Source organism: Syzygium oleosum, unplaced genomic scaffold, assembly GCF_021117445.2.
Source record: "Syzygium oleosum isolate NSW1041296 unplaced genomic scaffold, Sole_v2.1 Sole_v2.09, whole genome shotgun sequence".
In the NCBI taxonomy this organism is placed as follows: domain Eukaryota; kingdom Viridiplantae; phylum Streptophyta; class Magnoliopsida; order Myrtales; family Myrtaceae; genus Syzygium; species Syzygium oleosum.
Window position 1 is genome coordinate 7,539,240 of NW_026607493.1, and position 23,466 is coordinate 7,562,705.

At 40.0% G+C, this 23,466-nt stretch overlaps 3 protein-coding genes across 3 annotated transcripts; 1 reads left to right on the forward strand and 2 right to left on the reverse strand.

Moving 5' to 3' along the window:
• Window positions 1-2,435: 2,435 nt before the first annotated feature.
• On the reverse strand, window positions 2,436-2,756 carry LOC115692446 (uncharacterized). The gene has a single exon (XM_030619287.2). It carries the CDS (start codon window positions 2,754-2,756, stop codon window positions 2,436-2,438), a length of 321 nt encoding a protein of 106 aa, XP_030475147.2.
• Window positions 2,757-6,900: 4,144 nt separating this feature from the next.
• LOC115691519 (PRA1 family protein A1-like) lies at window positions 6,901-12,321 on the reverse strand. The gene is made up of 8 exons (XM_030618166.2): window positions 11,929-12,321; window positions 11,083-11,123; window positions 10,901-10,979; window positions 10,501-10,587; window positions 10,334-10,422; window positions 10,152-10,223; window positions 9,927-10,065; window positions 6,901-7,320 (listed from the first exon to the last, which is right to left on the reverse strand). Exons 1-7 carry the CDS (start codon window positions 12,084-12,086, stop codon window positions 9,962-9,964), a joined length of 630 nt encoding a protein of 209 aa, XP_030474026.1. The 5' UTR covers window positions 12,087-12,321; the 3' UTR covers window positions 6,901-7,320; window positions 9,927-9,961.
• A 1,514-nt stretch (window positions 12,322-13,835) lies between these two features.
• Window positions 13,836-22,972, forward strand: LOC115691496 (serine/threonine-protein kinase ATG1c). Its single transcript, XM_030618133.2, has 13 exons — window positions 13,836-14,330; window positions 15,039-15,156; window positions 15,250-15,308; window positions 15,720-15,784; window positions 16,572-16,665; window positions 16,740-16,820; window positions 16,942-17,050; window positions 18,372-18,444; window positions 18,530-18,900; window positions 18,977-19,335; window positions 20,740-21,034; window positions 21,524-21,594; window positions 22,334-22,972. The coding sequence occupies exons 1-13, from the start codon at window positions 14,088-14,090 to the stop codon at window positions 22,556-22,558; spliced, it is 2,163 nt and encodes a 720-aa protein (XP_030473993.1). The 5' UTR covers window positions 13,836-14,087; the 3' UTR covers window positions 22,559-22,972.
• The last annotated feature ends 494 nt before the right edge of the window (window positions 22,973-23,466 follow it).

Here is a 23,466-nt window from a genome sequence, read left to right on the forward strand (position 1 = left end):
CTTCTTGGGTTGTGGCAACGACGGCGACCGGCCACAGCCTAGGGCCGGCGAGGGCGTCACGGCCCTCGCCGGCCGGCGGAGGCGAGGGTCCCCCTTGCCAGCGAGGGCGACGGTTGGACCCTCGCCGCCTGGGCGAGGCGGCTCGCCGTCGGTCATGGCGAGGTCGGCCTCGCCCAGATCTGGCGAGGCCCGAGCCTCGCCGTCTCGACCCACGGCGAAGCCAACCTCGCCGTGGGTTGCGACGGCGAGGCTCGGCCTCGCCAGATCTAGGCGAGGCCGACCTTGCCGTGGGTCGCGACGGCCTCGCCCAGATCCGGCGAGGCCGAGCCTCGCCGTCATGACCCACGGCGAAGCCGGCCTCGCCGTGGGTCGCGACGGCGAGGCTCGGCCTCGCCCGGATCGAGCGAGGCCGACCTCGCCGTGGGTCGCGACGGCCTCGCCCGATCTGGGCGAGGCCGACCTCGTCATGACCGACGGCGAGCCGCCTCGCCCTCGCCGGCCCTGGGCTGTGGCCGGGCCTAGGTAGAAAGAAAAAAAAATTAAACAATTCAAAATATTATTAAAATATTATTAATAAAAAGAAATTTATGTGTAGTTACCAAACGCATTTCCGTTCTTTTCTATTCCAAGAATAGAAATTTTGGACAGTTTACCAAACGCCTTCAAATGCACAGAAATTGTTTCCGGGCACAGAATAAAAAAAAAATCATTTCTGTTCAGAAATAGTTCCCGGGCACAGAATGGTTGTCATGCACACCCTAAGTACATATTTTCATACCCCTGGACAGCAGCCCATCATAGAAACACTAATTACCCCTCTCTGAAAAATCATCAGTCTCAAATCTTTCACAGTCCCTAATCTTTCCGGTTTCCACCACCCGCCAACATTAACGGTCGCTCAAGCGCACGATTGTGAGATCATCGCTCGACCTTGACCTCAAACTGAGGTCGAGCAACCATGGATGATCTCGGTTGCAAAGTCATCCATGACTTCTACGATCTTGATGATACACCTTAGCCTAGGTCAAGTGGTCCAATACTTGGTTTGTAGGTCAATGGTCATAGGCTCGATTCCCCACTGTATCCTTGATCTCGAGGAAACTTAGGCAGTATGCAAAATGGGCATGGCCGGTCTTGGACTTTCCACTAGCATTGGGGTGAGAAAAGCATAAAGGGCTTGCCGATGGTCAGTGTTGTGTGGGTAAAATATGCGGCATTATAGAACTCTTCTTTTTTAATAACCCCGGAGCATGATCATAATTAGTCAGCTACCTGGAGGAAACTAGTACAGCAGCCCACCACCGTGGCTCCCACTTAAATTTGAATTCTCCAACGTAGGAATCAAACCTACAACCACCAATTCTTTGAGTCAAAAGCATTGGATGCCCTCCCTTGCATCTAGGCTAATCCAAAAGTGGGAGTAATCTTTAGTTTTCCAGCACTTGACAAGGGTCTTGACCAGCAAAAGAACAGACAACCTGTTCAGTCCTTCTTAAGGAATGGTCAGATTTCACGCCTGCTGTGTTTGGAAAGTCGGGAAACGTGACCGTCATTCAAGCTTTCTTTCCATGCGTGTGATATTTGCTGGCTGCCAAATTTATTGCCGTTGGGAGCTTGCTGCCACTTTATGTTATAATTGCAGCAATCTCTTCACCGAATCAATCTCAGGCCAGACACAAGTTTGCATGATCTTTCACTCATCTGTAATTTTAGTAAGCTGGTTTCTTTTTCTTTGTTACCCAGATCGTGGAATCATGTACTATATTAATCTGTACTAGGAAACGACTAAGTATTATGCATCAGGAATCATTTTAATTATCATTTCAATGTTTGCCATCCAATCATCAAGAGCCATTTCTCATCAAGAGCAGAAAGAAACTAACAAGGGCCAAGATAAAATTAAATTAATAAAGAGTTATAATATCCATTATTCAACGCAAGTTATTTTCTATGTGGATAAAATATGCATTCAAAGCGAAGAAAGCAATTTCATGTCAGTCGATAAAAACTCGAAAGTATATTTCTTAAGAACATAATAACGAATAGAGAACGAAGTCAATTCATGACATCAACAATAAAAATAGAAAAAGTTAATTTCAAGTTAACAAAATAAAAATAAAAACAATATCATAAATTTTAGAGTCTCCAACCGAATAGTGAAAGCAGGAGTTCCTAATACTCCATGCTTACTATTAACATAATAAAAAATTTAAAAATTTACAATGAAAGTTTTAGCTCATTTATGAAAGTATAGAAAACTAACTCATAATCTATGATTTGTTGTACATAATCTATTCGGAAAAATTCAATTGATGTTACACAAATAATTTCATCGATGGTGAACAAATCCTTATAATATATTGCAGCTTCCGCTGCCCTTTGTGCAGAAAACTTCAATCTGGAAAGTGTCGAGCATGTCGATTTTCCGTCCCTCGTTAAAAGCCGCAGCCACCGCCTCCACTGCCGCTATCACATGGCGTAGAACCACCGCCTCCACCACTGCCGCCACCAGTGTCACTGCTGCCCATGACTCCTCCGTCAGCCCCACTGATTGAACTGCCGCCCCCGAAATCGCCAACACCGACCATATCTCCTCCAGACTCTAGAGAAGCGCCACCATCGAATACTCCTCCAAAATGACTGTTTAGCGCGTCGTGCTCCGCTGTTCCTCCGTGTCCTCCGCCAGAACCCCCGTCCCCTAAAATTCTTCCCCTCCTACGGATCGCAAAGACGGCATTCAAGGCAACGACAATCATAATCAGAACCGAAATCGTAGAACACACTGCAATCCAAACTATGGCAAAGGTCTTCATATTCTCTTTCCTTCGTCTAATTTATCCGCCTGTAAAAGTACGTGACTTGAAGGCTTTCTCCGTTGCACCTATCCATCTCTATATAGTACATGTAAGGTGGTATTGCTCGAGGAGCAATTCAAAATAGCACGATACTGCAAGAATACTATGTTCTTGAATCGGTCCCCAACGACGGGGTCTTTTGCTTCTGAGAGTTGTAACTAAGACCTATATATATATTTTTTGAAGAGGATAGACTTTTTCTTGTTTGACCGCATATAAAATGGCTGCCATTATTTCCCTGTTTAAATAGAGAAATAGGCTATGTGAAATTTGAACCGAGTGGTCAACGTTGTCAGGGTCGACTGCTTCTGCATGGATGATTTTGGGAAAATGTCTTAAATCTGTTGCGCTTTTTCCAATTGAATCCTAAACTTTTTAATTGTACCAATTGAGTCATAAATATTTTTCATATTTTGCTAATTAAGTCGTTCCGGCCAATGTTGACCGGAAATTACTAACGAGAACGTCGGCCGTCCTACATGGAACGACTAGCGTTAACGTAGATAATTTTTAATAATAATTTCGTATTTTTTTATTTTTAAAATTTTTTTACTTTTGTCTTTTTATCTCTTTTCTTTCTTTACTTTTTCGTTTTTTTTTCCTTTTCTCTTCTTTTCTTTTTTTATTTTTTTCTTTTTTCTTTTTTCCCTCACCCTCACTGGCCAATGGTGAAGAAAAAGAAAAAAAAAGGAAAAAGTAAGGAAGGAAAAGAGAAGAAAAAAAAAGAAAGAATAAATAAATCAACAAAGAATTCGAAAATAATATTAAAATATTATTACAAATTGTTTACGTCAGAGCCAGTCATGCCACGTAGGACGGCCAACGTCCACGATAGCAATTTCCAACCAAAATTGATCGAATGGACTAAATTGGCAAAAGTGAAAAGGTTTAAGGCTCAATTGGCACAATAAAAAAGTTTATGACTAAATTGAAAAAAGTGTAATATCTTTAAGACCTTTTGGATAATTTTCCTGATGATTTTTGGAATCATCGGTATAAAAAATGAAAAAGCAGCCGATCAAAAACATGAATATGTATCAAAAATCAATAGCATATTTGATATAGAATCTTTCACAAATTATAAAGGGGTCACAAAGTCTTTAGCAAGATATCGAATTCAAGTTATGTCGTGAGCGAATCTTTAACCAATTCGTGCATTGGGCATTTACTACTGCATGTGGAGGAACTTGTAACAGGCTCGTACATCTATGAGTGGATCGAGTAGTCATAACTCAAATTGAACAGTCTGTAACTATAATGACCCAATCCGGCAAGGGCAAGATGTGATCGATGAGGACAGGTAAGGATCGACAGGGCGAGAGGGCCCCAATAAGGATTGACTCCATGCAAGTTTCTAGAATGGTGAAGGGATCATGGGGAAATGTTCCTGGATTATATGTACATACTTGGAATTACTTTACAAAATGCATCTTTTGACTTAACGACAATGTTGAGCATTGGAAATTCAATGTTAACATGCTCGGGTGAAAACACTATCGAAATATTGACCTTTTGGGAAAGTCTTCACCTAAACGCCAAACGACAAAACTGTGAGGCTATCCCGGACCAAAGTGAACAATATCTCGATTAACTTAACTCACAAGAGATATCTTCTAACGTAACAACAACATTAAGAATTAGAACTACAATGTTAAGCATTCTTAGGGAAGAACACTACCAAGATGCGTAGTCTCTTAAAAAGTGTCTATCTATAAGCCAAAGGACAAAACCGTGAGGCTCGGTAACTAAAGTAGACCATAACTCGAGTGAGTTACTCCAAAAGTGTTACGATGACGGGTGTGTGAGACCTTCGTGGTAACACCTAGAAGAGGTCGCTACATGGGTTGCTCCTCTCCATTGTAATGACCCTCTCGAAGTGAACTCTGAGGGAGCTAACGAATTGGTAGCGGGATCAAACAATCCTCTTGCAAGGTGGTGCTTACGCTTTGCATGGACTCTTCCAAACCCAAATGATCGCAAATTGGTTTATCTCTTTCATTCATGATTATCTTAGAGTGGCCACTATCCTATTTGCAAAAATAAGAAATTGATCCTAGATTGGGTTAGTTCTTAGTGAATTGTTGCCCGATTCTCCTCAACAAAATGGACAGTATGCACCAAAGTTAATATGTATATAGTTTTAGCGTGACCTGAGCATATCAAGACTCATCTACAAGATCCATATACACAAATAAGATTGAGGATCAAACGGAAACGATGAAGATTACCAATTATGTACAACTTTCGTTTGTTGACGCGGTCAAAAAGGAGTGTTTACATGGCCTTTAGTCAACGGATGTCTGCACGGTCTCGGTATGTTCACAATTCAAAAGAGGAAACAGAAGAAGAAGAAGAAGAAGAAGAAGCATGAGCACACATCATACACCAATCGCCAGTGCAACCTGCACAACCGCCGGTTTTGTCACCGTGGTGATAAGGGATGGTGCTGAGGCAACACCCGATGAGACCCAAGTATCAGAATGACTCCCCATGCTGATGCAAGAGCCTGCATCCACTTCAAAAAGCCATCCATGTTCGACCTTCTTATGACCTTCCTCTCTTCATCGATCTCAAAATACTTACAGCGGAGAGATGATCGAGCCAGTGATTTTTGCCAACCAACATTTTCTGATGACCCTTGTTATAGGCAAGATGAGAGACAGACAGACAGCGAGAGAGAGAGAGAGATCTCAGACAGATCATAGACAGAGGGAAGGAGTCAAAGAGACGCACATGGTGCGAGCCATAAAGAGGCCGACGTAACATGGGGCCAGTCCGTGCCCCTGCGTGACAATATACTTCCTAAGATGGCATATACTTTCATTAATTGGCAAGGAAATGGTTTTAAATGTTGGTCTTCTGGTCCTCAAATGATCGTAATACTCTTACAATCAAGCTGGAGTAGCTTCCATTCTTGCGTGCGAGCTTTTCAGCATACTGTCTGACCACTTGGATGTGTTTTGGGAATTGTTTGTATCAAAACTTAACCAACAAAAAAAGGGATTGATCACAGTTTTAGTCCCTTGAAACTCATTCTTTGTACATCCGATTCGATCCTTCCAACTTTTTATAGCAATTAAGTTCTCCAAATTTCTCGATTTGCACGATCAGATTCTTTCGTCGATCCTCATTAGTACCATCATCATATCGCCGACATGGCACAAAATAGACATACGGCCAATTCAGTCCTCCCTCCCAAAATGAAAAAAATTTGCTTCCTATCTTCTTGCATAAATATTTGAGTCAGCTTGACAGTCTTTCTATATGTGGAGAGGGGTATTATTAGCTAGACATACTTCTTTTCCTTAAGCTATAAACCCGATCTGCATAATGATCAATTGCACGCAATTGTTGCACGGGGAACGTTATGATTCCAATGCAATATAAAAGGGCTCTGGGCATAAGATTCATGGAGTAGCGTGAAATGGTGAATTGCTTTGTGAAGTGAAATTCTGGCACGACCTTCAACAAGCAAATGTCCACGCAATCAAATACTAACCAAGCCGACATCTTTGTTCGTTTTTCGTTTTCCATTAGTGCAGTTGCGAAGTATTTGGCGACCAACATGAATGGAGAACGAATATCGCTCAAGCTACTCAGCTTTTACACGGACATACGCGCTGCCCATTCATGAAGCCTAATGTGTTTACTTTTATAGCACAAGAACCATTTGGGCAGGCCATCGTTGTTACAGGTCGAAGGTTCGACAAGTGAATCGCTCCATCAATCTCTGTCCAGGTTTTCAATTTCATTTCCCGCTACTATCTATCAAAAGCCACTTCAGTACCTTCCTCGAGCTATTTGAGCTGACATTCAATTGACCTAGATGGTAAGTCTTTTAACAACTCGTGGAAAGCACATTGCTTAACACCCCGTCTAATGCAAAGCTCGAGGGGGCTTATTGCACGGATTCCACTACTTGTGCTCGCAACCTTACTGGATTTTGGTCTAGCAGATTTCTTTTTCTTCCTTCATTTTTTGGGTTCTTTTCATGACCGTGAATGTCGGGACACCGTCTTGTTCCACAATACAAGGCACAACCATGTGAAAAATCAAGGAAATCTCCTCCACTAAACTTCCCAGAGCTAGAGACAGCTTGTGCTATCAAAGTTGTAAATAATTGTAACATATTTCGCTCTTTTTTTTTTTACCTAAGTATGCAGACAAGGTTACATGTCACACAAAAGGGAAAACATATTTCAGAAGCTAAATGAGCCATCAGGTCACACAGAGTTCTTCATGCTGACCCGTTTCTCCTCTTCTACCTTTGCTTACCAGGAAATGAAACGCGGAACACTTTGCTTTCAACACTTTACAAACTTCGGAGAATCAGCAGAGATTTGCGGCCTTCTCCCAGTGATCCCAATCCGAGAAAAATAACTTATTTCGCTATGCATGTCTCGGCTGCAGTCATCCAAACTTGCAACTATAGCGACAATAAGCTTCAAGCCTTGGGGGAAAACACCTGAATAAGAAAAAATTGGAGTCGAGTAGTCAGCTTACTTTGAATAAGCTGAAATAGGTAAGAAGCATTGTCATTTTAACATTCGCTTCTGAACATTGTGAATCAATTTGAAACAAGTCAACAATCCACTAATGACTTTTCCAAATCTCAGCTTCTCGGCATCGCTAATCAATGATCAGGTCAGAAAAGGCAAAAAAGGGCCCTCAGGTTTATTTGCTATGTTTGGCATCTGGGGAAAAAAAAAAACAGATCCGACGCTTACCTTACCAAACACCGACTTAGCACATTGGAAAACAACTTATCAATTTATCCTGCTTATAACCCTAACGGGGAAGTCCTATCAGTCCATTATTTGCAAGTTGCAAGACAGGTCAACCCACGACTGATGATCACCTAGTAACATATCAGCTCCTATGTTTATTGGCATGAAGACCAGAATCACAGATTTTTATGCATCTATTAGGACGCAAAGAATATAAGGGCCCTTTTGTTTCACAAAATATAAGGGCCCGTTTGTTTCACAAAAAACTACATGATAAAGGAAAATGTTTTCTTCGAAAATCATTTTCAAGAAAAACAATTGCTTTTCCCTTGTTGGATAACATATCTCAATATGAAAAGGATATAATTTTCAAGATTTTTTGTCATAACTTATAGAGAAAGAATTTCCATGGGTAAGTCATAGTGATTGTTTATTAAAAACTTTACAAGTTTTTTGTGGAGGCAAATAGCAAATTTGAAAACAGTACGTGAGAGAGAAGGGGGTAGAGAGAGAGAGAGAGCGCTTGCTTTAGAAGAGGTGCACTAGTCCTCAGCCTTACCAGATTAACACCAGACTTAGCTCTTTTTACTTGGAAAACACTTTCCTCTTGTTTAGTAGGGGACTTCATTTTCTGCCTTTTATGCCACCGAGGTTTCATTGACAAATGTTTTCAGGTTGACCAACATGTGCCAAACACCAAAAATCAATGAAAACAGTTTCCAAAAAAATACTTTCAACAAACAAACACACCCTAACCAAATTATAACTTCTCTACCATTTAGAATATATCTAATGGTTGCATAGATAAGTGTAGCACATGACATATTTTCCTCATAGAAAAATAAAAATTGTTTTTTGAAATATAGCCATCTCCTTCATACCTAATCTCATATATGACTGTGGTCACCCTCATTTCCCCAAATAAAAGGTGGTTTAGTTAAGCACTCAAATCAGGTCAAATTTTGCTCAATCTGCATCCAAACCATAAAAATCAAAATTTGGCAATAACTCTTTGCAATTAGAGCAGCTTAATTTTTCTGATCCACCAAAAACCGAGGCTGCTTAAATTGTAGTCAACAATCCCTATATCTGGTAAAATTACACAGATGCTCCCTACGTTCAATAAGACTTTGCTTGTCCAATTTCCAAAAAGCCATGCCCTGAATTCATGATGTGTGTTGAAATGTTATTCTTGCAGACGTTAAGCAATGCTACAGGTAGACACATGTCAACCTCTAAAAGAACTTTTGATTACAGCTTTTACTGAGCCTTAAGTAAAGGTCTCATTCTGCTCTTCTTTCTTCTGCAATATTTCATAGCATCCTTATAAGTGAACCTTCTTTTACTTAAGCCATCCCTTCTTCCTTAATTGTTTGCTAAAAAAATCACAATTTTCTTTTCATTCAAATTTTTGGTATTTTATATGATGACCTTGCATCTATGATGCTACCACAAGATAAGAATTTCAGTGTTTTCACCATTCAGTGGTGTGAACTTTATGTCATTCACATAGATTGATGAAAACATAATCTTTTGGAAACAAGCGTTCCCATAATGGGAGTGCCTAGCTAGTTAAACCAGAATCCACCTCCAAAAATCCGGTCCAGAAATTGACATTTTTATAAATTTAGCCATCTTTGTACGGGACCAAAGAAATTATCATGCCGACCACACAAAAGTAACAGCATTTTCTCATTACAACAGTCAAAATCTCAGAGTATACTCTCCAAAGATTGACAATGTTCAATCTCTTCAAAGACATATTTTTCTCATTTATGACCAGAAAAAAATCTATGAGCACATCAAGACCAAAAGCTTCACATGCATTACAAGGAATTGACAGGAAATGTACACCAGAAGTCTAAAATTTTTGCACAAAATGGAATCAAGTCCTAAACCTATCAATTCATTCAATTGAGTCCTAAACCTTTTCCAAAAGTGCAATTGAGTTCTTTCAATGAACAGTACCCGTAATTGTTCCTCATGTCACTTAATAATTTGCCAACATAGCTTCCTTAAATTGCACTTTTCAACATAATTTTTTCGATTTTTTTTGTCAGAAAAATTTTGAAAAAGGTTTTAAAATTTAACTCAACAAATCAAAAAGTTTATAACTTGATTGCACTTTTTTATAAAGGTTTAGACTAGATCGTACCAACTGAACAGTTTAGGACTTTATTGCATTTTGTACAATAAGTTTGAGTTATGTGGGGCAATTTTCCCAGAAGTTGACAGTGCTGATTCTATGGGTGAAAGGATGATTAAGAATTCAATTTCCCCCAAAGACAGAAAGATAATTTATCTAAACAAGGCAGATAATATAAAACAGGCATAAGAAACTTACCAAGAAAATGTACTCATTTCTACGCTGGAGATACACTACAGCTCACTGTAATTACGCCAAACAGCACGAAATTCCTCACGGAATGTATTTAGGCGAGCTTTCAAGTTTGGTGTTCTAAAACTTGCATGGAGGAGAGTGGCTGAGAGGGCAAGCAGACATAGAGAGGCATATTAGATAAATTGCAAAGTATAAGAACAACTAAATTAAACTAAGCAAGATTTGTACCAGAAAGTCCAATGACAAGCGCCCAAAGGACAGTCAAAAGACCACAGGAGACGAACCACAGGACAAGCGATGCTGCGCAAGAATAGAGAAGGAAAAGACCCATTCGTGAATGACTTGCATGATGTGGACATAAGAAAAAAGTCAAAAAAGTTATGCAACAGCAATGGCAAGTTCAGGATTACCAGCGGAGAATATCAAGACAAACACCCAACGTGGCCGACCACATATGTGGACTGCCCTTTTAGTTGATGGACGCCCACGGATTACCGGTCTGTTGGGGAGCAGATTGTTAAAGATGCTATCATCGAAAAAACGGAATTTTGAGAAACGTAAGAGACCCCAAACTTACGTGAGAGATGGCCTCATCTTGGCAGCTAAATGTGGAGAAAACTGCCTAACAGTCCTTGTCACCTTCTCACTAAAAGTGCCTGCAAAGCTGCAGTAACAACCATTGGTGACATCAACAGGCAATGCTAGAGATAAAATTGGCACGCTGAACACAGAGTATGGCAACAACGAAGAAATTCATGGCTTACATTCACCATCGAGCATGGACAAGGAAATATAAAATACTAACCGCTAAACTCTCTAATATTTCAAAAGCATATGTGATTATATGTTATATAGATGAAACATCACATGAAAGATGCTTTTCACTAAGATGACTATTTTCCAACAGGTGCGTGCGTGCGTGCGTGCGTGCATGCAAGCGAGAGAGAGAGAGAGAGAGAGAGAGAGAGAGCCGTTACCTGTCATTGAGAAATGCAATGCTAAGGTTTGTCAAAAGAGCCGCAACAATAGCAAGTGGCCTAGTGAGAAAACCAAGTGCTGCATTCGATACATTAATAGGCGAAAGTTAGGAAAAATGCAACAGTTCTACATTCTTCATTGTCAAAACAAGATAGAAAACTTCCTTCTTAAAGTTACTTACCAAGAATGACAACAATCATGATGAAGTAGTTTGTCCTATAGCTGCAAGTAGAAAATATTTTACCAGTAATTAGATAGGAAAACGCCAATTCCATAGAAAAAACTATTAAAAGGAAAATGGAGGTTTTCATTTCACTATCACTCAAATATCACAATCCATAACTTGCCAACATTATATAAAGTAGTACATGTTGCCAACAGTTAGCAGATTACAGGAGCTCCACCTCCTTCATCTATAAATAGACATCTCTCTACAATACATAGGCGACAACTAGTAGCTGAACTTCACCCAGCTTCCATTTTTCTCTTGTCACTATCAGCTACTTCACCATCAATGAATAGTGGCATCAAACAATCTTATGCTCAACATGCTAACCGTCTACAAAGCTTGTAATCACAAGTAGTGGTCAGGGGGAACAGAGTGGGAGCTTCCCAATCATTTCATTAGCCAGTTTTAGCTAATCTACAACTAGTGAGATTTTGCAATTAACCATGCAAATAAGAGGTGATCTGAATCAGAAACCAAACCAATAGTGCTCAAAATCGCATTTTCAGCCAGCACAAAACCGGAAAAAGAAAAAAGCTAGCTATTCAAAACTAAGCAAAACTGAAATTCTCTGAACTTCCCCACTCAATCTCTTCAAATTTCGCAAAATTCAACCGAATCAGTTCATTTCGCAATCAACACAGACTCTATCGAAGAGCACTTCAGTTCCGTCGCCCGAACACAACAATAACCTCAGATCCGCCCCTCCGTCTCACGACGAAGAGACTCACGACACGAGCGACAAACGATTCGCATAATTCATCGAAGACGAGAGAAGAGGAGAAGCGAGGGAAATCGTACTAGTAGAGGTTGCATTTGAGCCGGCTGCTCCACTTGGCGTAGGATCTCGGGACGGTGAACCTGGAGAAGAACTCCGGCAAGGGGCGAGGCGGCAACGACCAGTCCACCTCGCGGAGGGCGTCCAGCAGATCCTCCGCCGTCACGCTCCCCCAATCCATGATCCGTCGCCCCCCCTCCTCTTCTTCTTCTTCTTCTTCCTGTTCCCGCTTCTTCCCGCAAGTCGGGAAACCCTAGGAACGAATCGACGCGCGATCGAGGAACTGGGTCGGACGGAGGTAGGAGACGACGCAGAATCGGAGGGAAGGAATCTTCTAGAAACGAGACGTAACGTAACGAAACGAAACGAGCTTTTGCTTCGGCGTGTCGATGGATATATTTGCGTGCGATGGTTTGGTGATCTGGGAGGAGACGCGGATGCGTTGTAAAACTCGTCTATAATGTCTCTGCCTTCCGAAAAAAATCGCTGTTCCTGCAGAACAAAATCGTTATAAATATCCTCCTCCTCTTTTTGTATCTCTATATATATTTTATTATTAAAATATTATTTAAAAATATCTACGTCAGTACCGGCCATTTCACCACATAAGACGGCCAACGTCCATGTCAGCAATATCCGTCCAAAATTGATCGGATGAATTGAGTTAAAATGTTCGGGACTAAATTAATATAAATACAATAAATTTACTACTTTTTTTGTATTTTTTCTTAAGATTAAAATGAAAGATTCTCTAAGGCAACAACCCAGACACGAATGCCTTATAGTTTGGAGTGTTGGCAATTAAACATCAATTCGTGGACAAAATGAATGTTGATAGGTCGATAACGTCCACATCAACAACACATGGATCTTATCGCTAAGATGGATTTGCATGTTCCACGCCAATAAGATCAAATTGACTAGAGCTGGACCCTCTGATCAGGTCTCACTTGTTGACTAGGCCAAGCCTATGGCAAAATCTAATTCACACAAACTTGTCGGGCCCAACCAAACCTAACCAAGCCGAGCTTGATAATAATTAAATATTATTGTCCAGATTCACCTAGCCGAGCTTGTTAATTAGATGCCATTGCTCAAATTCACCCAACATACTGTTGGAGCCAATTTGAATTGTCGGGTCCTCTAGAAGCACGTTGTTATTTTTATTTTTTTTACATTACCCCGTAACCATTTTCGATTTCACCGTCCCATGGTAAAAATAAATTTTTTTACAATTCACCGGCCACTGCATAAGCATACTCTTAAAATCTTCGTAAATACACGTACCAACCTCGAGTTTGCAGATAATTTTTTTAGTGCTGTGGGACCATTTAACCGCTCTTTGTGCGTATCGTATCGTCGTATCTTTATAACCCAGTCCCATCAATTACATGTTGACATGTAATGCTCTAATTATTATCGGATTAGACCCGCCCGTCCTTGTCCATCCAAATCAGTAAAATAATAAAAAAAAAGATCTATCGATGAGATCGCGACCCATCTCGGTCCCACCGTACACACCATGGAACTGGCCACACCCTAAAGCTGCAGTAGATTATAAAAAATAAAAACACGTTTTCCATCACCTGGTTAGCCAACAGACAAAGAGCCCTTTCCCTTTCCCTTTCCCTTTCAACCTCCCTGTCCATCTCTAATTAAGCGCAAAAATCCAATCTAAAATCTAATCAAAATCCAATCACTCCAATCCTAATCCAAACCCCCCGCTCGATTACCTCCCCTAATCACGACCGCCACGCCAAAAAAACAAGGAAAAAAATTTATTATCTTCACATTAAAAGGAAAATTTACGGATCGTGATTTCTCACCTAGTTAAATTAAATCAAGAAAATCCAAATAATTATCGCGAAAATTAAATCGCTAATTTAATTGATTAATTAGAGCTCGAACTATATCTTCCCCACACGCCCATAATGAAAATGTATCTCCATTGATTTCATTCTCTCTCTCTCTCTCTCTCTCTCTGGCTTCGTCGATTCTCGCTCAATCCTCTTCACCGCCTCGCCGCCGTCCTTGGAAGTTCCGGCGTAAGGTCCGAACCCCACGCCCCGCGGCGCCCGGTAACCTCATCGCCGTGCTCCGATTCGCCGGCCACGGCCGAGTTCCGGCGTCCGATCGATTCTAGGGTTTTCTGTTATTTGGGTCGCGGTGGTGGTTGGGGACGATGGCGCAATCGGCGGCGAGGGGGAGGGTGATCGGGGATTACCTGGTGGGGCGGCAGATCGGGTCGGGGTCGTTCTCCCTGGTGTGGCACGCGCGGCACCGGGTCCACGGGACGGAGGTCGCGATCAAGGAGATCGCCACGGGCAAGCTCAACAAGAAGTTGCAGGAGAGCCTGATGTCCGAGATTCATATACTGGGGAGGATCAACCATCCGAACATCATTCGCTTGCACGATATCATCGAGGTGAGTCGTCTTGGGGGCGTTTTTTTTTAGGCATTTTCGAAATGCGCAAGCTGCTTGCTTTTCAGGGTTGAAAGCTCGTTCAGTTGAGCGAGGGAATTGTAGGCCGTGACGCGAAGGAGTTTCCAGACCTTTTGGGAGTTCTAGGATGTTCTTTTCCTGTTTTTTCTTGGACTGGCATGATATAGAATCTAAGTACTAAGGTCATTGCTGGTTTGGTGGGTGTGATAAGGTTTTGAGCTAATTGTTATGGAACCTATCAGGGATGTTGGTGTTCCTAGTGCGTAATTAGATAACTTCTTTTTTTGTTTCAGAAAACGAACTTTTTTTACTGAAGAAAAAGCATTCGATGCCTCGGAGTTAATCATGGATTTGCTTAAGTACGGTACATATGTTATTATGTGAAAATACCTTCTGGATGATAGAGGATAGAGGATAGATGTAGACACATTATAAATTATGGCACAAAGTCTTTTTTTTTTTTTTTTTTTTTGGGCGCAAGAAAGTCTGGGATATCAAGTTTGCCTTCTAAAAGCATTTATCAGGATGGAGTTGATAAAATGCGTAGCTACCGATCAGTAACTATGTTGATATGTTAGACTTGAGTTCATGATATGTTGTTGAGTTGTTATAATATATGTATATATGTATACATGCTCTTTGGAGATGCTATTAGTAGCTTAAGATTGGAAACCGTGTTGCATGAGTCAGGCCCCTGGGAAAATACATCTTGTACTGGAATACTGCAGAGGTGGTGATCTTTTTATGTATATTAATCGCTGCGGAAGAGTTCCGGAAGATGTTGCTAAACACTTCATGCAACAGCTAGGTGTGTTAGAATTCAATTTATCTGCATTGTGTCTGTGAGATCTTTTGTTTCCAACTGTGTGATTTGACTTTTGGTGACTGTGTCCCTTTGCAGCAACCGGTCTTCAAGTTCTTCGTGCCAATAATCTTATACACCGGGATCTGAAACCACAGGTTCAGTAATTGCACGTTCATTAATTCCAAGAATTTTAGGTTTCTTCCATTTTCTTCTGAATAATCCATACATTTGTAAAAATTGATACCATGCCAACACCCAACATGTCCTTAAGTGCTCAATATCCAAAAGGACGAAGTAGATATCTTGAGAAAATTAAATTCTATGCGAATTTTTTATACTTAACATTTATCATAGCATATTGCTTTCTACTCTTCTTTTTCATCCAGTCTGATACTTATAAGATCTTGTACGTATTATAACATCTTCTATCCATCAATGATGAACGTTCTGCCTTATAGGTTACAGATAAAATAATCATAGCATATTGCCCAATACTCTTCCGTCTCATCCATTCTGATACTTTTCAGACGATGAACAAACTGTAACATGGATTACCCTTTGAACAGAATCTCCTTCTATCTACCAATGATGAACGTTCTGTATTAAAGATTGCAGATTTTGGATTTGCAAGGTGACTGGACTCCTCTCTCTCTCTCTCTCTCTCTCTCTCTCTCTCTCTCTCTCTCTCTCTCTCTCTCTCTCTCGTACATTGATAGACGGCAAAGAAAATACGTCTGCCACTGAATGTGATTTTCATTCTCTATATGTTTAATGTTTAATTAATTAATTTTCTAATTATAGGACGGGATAGTTTAATACATGGGGTTATTTAAGTGACTCTATGCGTGGACTATTTTTAGTCATTTAGAGAGACTTGATTTCATGTAAGCATCTTAGACCTGGATGGGTGCAGCCCGTGTTCTCAACAATCCTCAGGAATAGCTCCTACAGAATACTAGAGCTGAACCTTGTGTTTGCACCTGCCGATCTAGGCCTACGCCATGTTACCAAATGCTATTTTGCGAGATTACAATTTTTCCTGTAAAGTGCATCTTGATGGTGTTGACTTCTAAGGTGAATGTCGATATTAAAATTCTAATTTGATGATGTGTTTTTTTGCAGCTTGTATTTTCTATTCTTTATCTTCTTCTTAATTTGGACCTGTACTGAGTTAATTTTTCCGAGGGCTTTGGTACTTCAGGCTTAACACGATTGATTTTTGACAACATCAAAAAACCTTTTTAGACTAGTTGGGCATGTGAGTTGATCTGTTTTAATTCAACAAATTTTGTTTGGGATTGTAGGTCTAGTAGTGTTTTTTAACACATCTGATTGTGCTGAGGTTGTGGAATTTCATTTTACTGGCTGGTTGTGTAAGTTTTGTTTTCCCTCAAAATGTGACGATTCTCTATCGGCAGATCATTGCAACCAAGGGGCCTTGCAGAAACTTTGTGTGGTTCACCTCTTTACATGGCACCGGAGATCATGCAACTTCAGAAGTATGATGCTAAGGTAACATCTTCTCCTCTCAGTTTAAGTGCAGACATTGCTTCAAGAAACTTATACTTGTTGAATGAAATATGCAGGCAGATCTCTGGAGTGTTGGTGCAATACTGTTTCAGCTTGTTACTGGAAAAACCCCATTCACTGGGAGCAACCAAATACAGGTATAACTGATACTGCCTAATGCCAGAGTGCTTTTGAATGCTTGCTAGCACCAGTAGCATAGCGATTGCCCCTTACTTGCAGCTTCTGTCTAAAACCTTTCTCCCTACATGCTTTGTACAGTTGCTTCAGAACATTATAAAATCGACAGAGTTGCATTTTCCTCCTGAAAGTAAGGATCTAAGCTCTGACTGCAAAGATTTGTGCCAGAAGTTGCTTCGCCGTAATCCAGGTACTTGGGAGCATGTAGCTAACTTATATGGTTGAGGAACACATATTTGTAGGTTAAATTTGTCCAATTTTTTTTTCTATACTGTAAGTATAGATGTGGAGAAGAGTGTTTGTTTGTACCATTGCCTTTTGAATCACAAATGGAAGCAGATGCCCAGCAACGACAGTTTCACGGATCCACACTAGTTCCACCATTCAGTGAATTGTGATAAGTCTGTTGTAGGTGAGACTATCACGTTTTAAACTGCTTGAATAAAATATCTTGAACGAAAGATGCTACTATTTAGCACCATGATTAAATGGTCAAATAAGAAAAGAATAACGAACCCACCAAAATTTTTTTAACCCCTTGTCCTCATTGTTTTAAGGACTTTGTGAGGCGTGGATTACTGTTGAAAAGTTGTGATGTGACTCATGAAATATGAAAAAGGATGCAACTAACTGTTCTAATTCTTATGAGGACATTCCTCATTTTAGAAGTCATCATTGGCGTTGTGTGCATTCTGGTTCCTTTTGTGACTTTTTGCTTAGTTGAGAATGAGATAATCTGGTAATATCTGGATGTTTTGATTAGATAATTTTTTACTTAAAAGCTCGTGAAAATTAGAGGGCTTACACTTCTAATTAGATGTTGGAACTCCAGTTCCAGGAAAAAAAAAAGAAGTCTAGAAGTAGCATTCAGCTTGGCGTGAAACAAGTGTGGAGCTTTAGGGTTTTCTTTCTTCTTTGTTTTTGTTAAATGAGTGACAAGTGGAGAGCAAAATTGGGAGTTATCTATCTTAGATAGGGTCGATTTTCTTGATGACTTAGCAGATGCTGATATGATATTTTACCTGGTCCTCATGGCAAACCGCAATGTCATGCGGCATTTGTTTTTGCATTAATATGTGACCGAAGTTTCTAGACATGGTGTTGTGTGTACAAAGAAATACCTTTGCCAAAACCATTTATTCTGTAATTTCATTACATTGTTTAACTTCAGATACCCGGAGACCTTGGACCTCAGTTATCTGTAACAAAACCTGTTTATTCCGTAACTCTATGTAGTTGAAAACCTGGTGGAGGCCATTTGCGTGTTGAAACTACCAACTGGCTCTCTATCTCTCTCATATACCTGTGGACTTTTGTAAACTAGATTTTATGTTTTGCTAATTGCGAAAATTCATTGCTCTTGATACTTAATTGAACTAATAAGGGAAACCAGGAAGACCTTTTTATATTTAGTTATTTTCCGATGGACTCTGATTTAGTTTTTAGCCGGTTATTTGATGCTAGAGTTCAAGTGAAAAAACCTCGATATTAATTTTTGTTTGAATCTACAGTTGAACGGTTGACTTTTGAAGAGTTCTTCAACCACTCATTTCTGTTCCAGAAGCAACCAGATGGTTCTTTGAGGTAATTTTGAGGGACAAACTTTTGTCATCAGACCTTATGCATTAGAACCTTCTATTCATGACTACAAAATTCTTTCAATGTGCAGAAGTAGGAAGTTTTCAGGAACCATGGATAGTTTTCCTTCATCAGAGTCTGATCCCATGAAGAACATAGAGGAATTGGTTAATGATGATTGTCTTCCCTTTTTTCTCGATGATGATTGTTCAGTTAGGAGTCCATCCGTTTCAAATAGGAGGACCTCGACACAGTCGAGTAAGGGATTAACTGATCCAAAGATCGATAAGAGAGAATCGCCATCCTCTGCTTTTAGTTACACAGATCGAAATTCAAGGGACAGTAGTAGCAGCAACATGAAGATGCAGAATGATAGCTTTAGGCCTGACACTTACAGTAATTCTGATGCAAAACCAAATGATTCTTTGTTGGACCAAAGACCAATGAACACTCGTTCGAGAGGTATGTTCCTTTTCTCTCTTTATTTTCAGTTATGAAAGCTAAAGATTGTCTTTGAAGTATATCTTCTAATTCACAGTTGCGGACTCAATGGAGTTGATTGATGACTATGTTCTAGTTCCTGGACCTCCTTTGGATGTCTCATCTTCCTCTCTTAATATTTCTAAGACGAGCCAGTTTCCATTCAAATCAGATAGTCCACCTCAGGCATCTCATGAAGTGGCTCTCCCATCAAGTGCCCCAGTGCCAATTGGTCTTTTAAGTAGGGGTAACATTTACCGAACTGGAAGCATTGGAAATCCTACTATTGCTCGAGGGACTTCATTTGAATCCATGGATAATGTAGATGCCTTAGAAAAGCCATCGTCTCACTGTATGACGAGAATTACGTCATTGCAACAGTTTGCGTGTATCATCAAGCAATTAGTGAACGAAAAGGCAAGTTACAACTCGATCCCTGGATTCTGACTTTTATAGTAGATGAGTACTTGATTGACCCTATCGACATGATCAGTTTGCATCTATTAAGTAGTAGAATGGTGGAGATTGTGGAGTGAAATTTTGATTTTGTCCAACTTCGTGGTGAAATGTACAATGTCTCCTTCTGGTTTAGTTTTAAACATGGTAACTTTTTGGATTATGGTTCTTGTGCTGATCGCCCATAAAAACTTTCTGGAAAGATGTCAGTTCTTGCAAATTACAGGAAAGTCTATACTGTTGTCTTTTTATTTTTTCAAAATTTCTATTAAATTTAAGCAAATTTTCACACAAATTCAGGATACCCTATATTCTTTTTTTTTGTTCTCTTTTCAATCTTTGGGGCAGACAAACTAGATCTTTGCTCATCTACTTTTTTTTTTTTATATATATGATGATATAATTTAATTCTTGCTAGAAATAGGGTCACAGGATGTCAACAAGCTCCATAACTTAAATTGAGAAGTAATAAAATACAAGGATTCTAACTACACAAAAAGGGGAAAACAGATAATAAGCCCTTTGGATTGGTTTAGTTGTGTGGCTTAGGATTGTGGTACTTGATTTCTCACATCATCAAAGCCAAAGGATCTTATATTTGATTCATCTAGATATTGGATCAGGTCTCCCCCTTGTCTATGAGATTAGTGAGGTATTTCATGAACCATAGTCTAGCCCTAAGGTGCTGCTCTTTGCTGAAAAAATAGTTTGAAACCTAGAGTGATCTTGCTTGTCATTATAGGAAGTAATAGAATGATAAAATATGATGCTAACACCTCCAATTTTGTTTCAGATGAACAAACAATTACTTAAAATAATAGGGGACTGAGGTAATGGCCAGGCTTTAGGATAGAAGAACGCAACTCTAAATTTAAAAAATAAATAACAACAGAGTTGGATAAAAGTTTGTAGTATTTATCAGTTTCCAATGGTTAGGGAATGAAGGGGTCTTCTCCTTTTCAGCGTTTTGTGCACATGTGCGGGGACTTGGGCCCAATTATCAATTAAAGTAATGGAACTGGATTCTTAGATTTCGACTTCATAAGAGGGTTTGTGAAATATGGGGGTTTGGCACCTTTTAATTCAGGGTTTGAGATTGAGACCGAAACCTACCCTATTTTGGTACCCAACTGGGAACTAAAACTCAGCCACACTTGACCTCATAAGTTATTAGTTCTTTGAGTTATCTGATGCACTGTTGTCAGGATTGCGTTTAACAATCTGCTACCTGTTGATTTAGTATTACTCTCATACTGATTACACCCACAAGAGAAATATTGCCTTAAGCATTTATTAAACTGCATTCGTGAAACTTTAGGCTTCAACATCTTTGTGTTAGTAAGTATGTCTTGAATCTACAAACAGATGGAGACTGGAAAGCATTTGGAAGCATTTTCAATCCAGCTTGTGATTCTTGCTATATGGAAACAAGCATTGCACATATGCCATGCAGAGGCTGCATCTGCTATGGAAGGAAGTCCCAGCCCAGTGACTACGAGATTTAGAAGGAGCTGCGACAAAAAGCATTGTACTCCCAGTTTCGAAGTATGTACTGAAGCTTATAATACTTTAGGGCCAGAAGAGGTTTCCGCCCATATTGAGGGTGAATTTCTTCGGGAAGTGGAGCATGCTGAGGAACTTGCGAAGGTTATTGAACCAGGTCTGTCTTCTCTATATTTTCTTCTGATTTGGATCATTTCTTTGTTTTACTGTTGCTTTACTGCATCATTTCTCCTTTATGGCACAGTCAAATTCTATTCTGATTATTCAATCTGTGTATTGATTATCAAACAAAATAAAAAGACTTAAAAGATCTTGTCATAGAATTCTACTTCTGAAAACGGTCTTTAACTCTAAACATTTGGTATTCTCGTTAATTCCCAATAGTGTCCCAAGGACCTAACTGAAGGGAAGACACAGGACGACAAATTATGCCAATGCACGTTCTTTGCTTTGTCAGTCACTAATGTACTTCAACATAACAGGACTCATTGTAATTTAGTATGCCCGGACATAATTAGGTTTGCTTATCTGCTAAATAGCGACTACTCAACCTCATTTTTATCTTGCTATGAATTGAATGTGACAAAAAAAGTGAGGTACATCTTTCTGGTTTTTTTAGTGTTTAACATAAGTAAGATGATTGCAGGAAGTACAGAAATGCCGGATGCGATGGAGGCAATATTTCAATTTGCTCTTGCTCTTGGCAGACATGGGGGTGTGAGTGTTCTTTCTTATTTTTTGTCCTGCCTGCTAATATCATGTGGTTGAACTAATGTCCTTTTTTAGGCCATCGATGCAGATCTACTAGTCGTGTTAACACTGTGTAATGCCGGTTATGAAATGTTTTCAAAGGTTGATTTACAAAATCGTAGGTGGCCATACATCATTGGTTTGTCTCTGCATCATGAAAACTGCATCAAATGATGTATGGCCGGTTAATTTTTATGTGCTAGTCTTTTCAAATTTCTGGTACCCCTAGCATTATCCTTATGTTCCATCTAAAAGATGCTGTATGGCATTGTTGAGTGTCCAGAACAGAATGATACAATTGCCATGCCTTTGGATGACTGATTGCTCTTTTTCTTTCATAATGACTTGGTTAGAGCCCTTAACCTTATTGATTGGTCAATGCTCTGCCTTGATTAAGCTGATGATTCATTACATTGAACTAAGTCTCTGCAGAGCAGGGGATGTATGTGATGTGATTCAACTGCAAGGCAGCCTAAGTTGCATGGCATAGTCAACAATTTGCTTCCAACGCATGAATCATCAAACATACTGTTATATTGCAGTTGCACTATGTAAAAGTTGTAAATTGAAATGTTAGCTCTAGCTGAGATATATAGTATTTTTCGGAAACTCATCAAATTGCCTTGAAATTTTCAATAAAGTCTGACACCAGTTCAAAGAGTACGTGTGGACTGATGTACGTGAATGTTGCTGTTTCAAATTGCAGGTCGATGAACTTATGGGTGATACAGAAACTGCAGAATCATTGTATTCAAAGGCAGTGCAGTTGTTTCTCTTTCTTCTAGTGGAGGCGCCATCGCTTATCCTCAATCCACGTTTCTCCCTCACTAACTCAGACCAATGTAGGCTTCGTAATTACATTGATATGCTTAGGAACAGGCAAATTCATTTAAGGTCGGGCATGGCTCTTCACAAAAGCGAAGACCAGTAATGCCCCACGTAGACAATGAAGAAGTTACTTTACTTACTCTCCCTAATAGCTTTGCTCCTGTTACGACAGTGTAAAATAATTTCTGTACAGTTATTCTTCGTGTGACTGGGGGAAGTTGGCAGGAGAGGATTTGTAAATAGGGTGGAGGATGAAAAATTCTCAAAAGTTCTGTGCAGAAACGATCAAAATGCCTTCACTTGTTTTCTTCGGAGGTGTTTCAGCCGGTCATCATATTCCTTGAAGATTCAGACAGTTTTGTCATGGCACGTATTGCAATTCGACTTGTACCCGCTAAATTTCCACTAGACAATGATGTAAAGGTACTGTTCTGTGCTCAATCTTTGGAATGTTGGACCCGATAAAAAGAGAGATTCACTCGTTATCCTTTAGTTAACGAGGACTGAGCTTGGCTTACTTTTATGTCTTAGTCGTAAAAGATTAAAAATACTTCCATGCATTTTCTTTGTCGTTAGGCGAGATGGTGGTCGAGGGCCATTTCCCAGAGGCAAGAACTGACAAATTCATAATCACTTGCACCATACTCAATTATGTCGATATATTTTGATGGGAAGCCATTTGATTTCTTCTTGTACGAGTCAGTGTTCTGCATACGATAAATGCATGCATAGTTTGTTACCTTGCAGTTTATATCAACCAGGAATTGCCTGCCAGTCCTATGCTGCTGCGACCGTTTCATTTGAACTTCCAAGCGTTTTTGCATCAGCTCCAGTTTATTTTTAACAGCGGTGATCGTGATCAAGGTGAATGGTTATGGGGTGTGGCGGTCATGGATTACATACTCCATCCTTGTCTTCATGCCCGAATCATGGCCTCAGTGGAGCTAGGACCGAGCCCCATTTCTAGCCTCGAAATGGGTCTTGCGTCCCGGCATTTGTGCCTCACCTTCC

What these genes read in the sequence shown, in the direction of transcription:
- LOC115692446 (XM_030619287.2), bottom strand. Translation starts at nt 2,756, where the DNA reads ATGATTGTCGTTGCCTTGAATGCCGTCTTTGCGATCCGTAGGAGGGGA.
- LOC115691519 (XM_030618166.2), bottom strand. Translation starts at nt 12,086, where the DNA reads ATGGATTGGGGGAGCGTGACGGCGGAGGATCTGCTGGACGCCCTCCGC. An exon ending in CTCAAATGCAACCTCTACTA is followed by an intron (nt 11,124 to 11,928) that starts GTACGATTTCCC and finishes TTCTACTTGCAG; the next exon opens with CTATAGGACAAACTACTTCA. An exon ending in TGTCTTGATATTCTCCGCTG is followed by an intron (nt 10,224 to 10,333) that starts GTAATCCTGAAC and finishes ATTCTTGCGCAG; the next exon opens with CATCGCTTGTCCTGTGGTTC.
- LOC115691496 (XM_030618133.2), top strand. Translation starts at nt 14,088, where the DNA reads ATGGCGCAATCGGCGGCGAGGGGGAGGGTGATCGGGGATTACCTGGTG. An exon ending in CTGGGAGCAACCAAATACAG is followed by an intron (nt 16,821 to 16,941) that starts GTATAACTGATA and finishes TGCTTTGTACAG; the next exon opens with TTGCTTCAGAACATTATAAA. An exon ending in GTTGCTTCGCCGTAATCCAG is followed by an intron (nt 17,051 to 18,371) that starts GTACTTGGGAGC and finishes TTGAATCTACAG; the next exon opens with TTGAACGGTTGACTTTTGAA.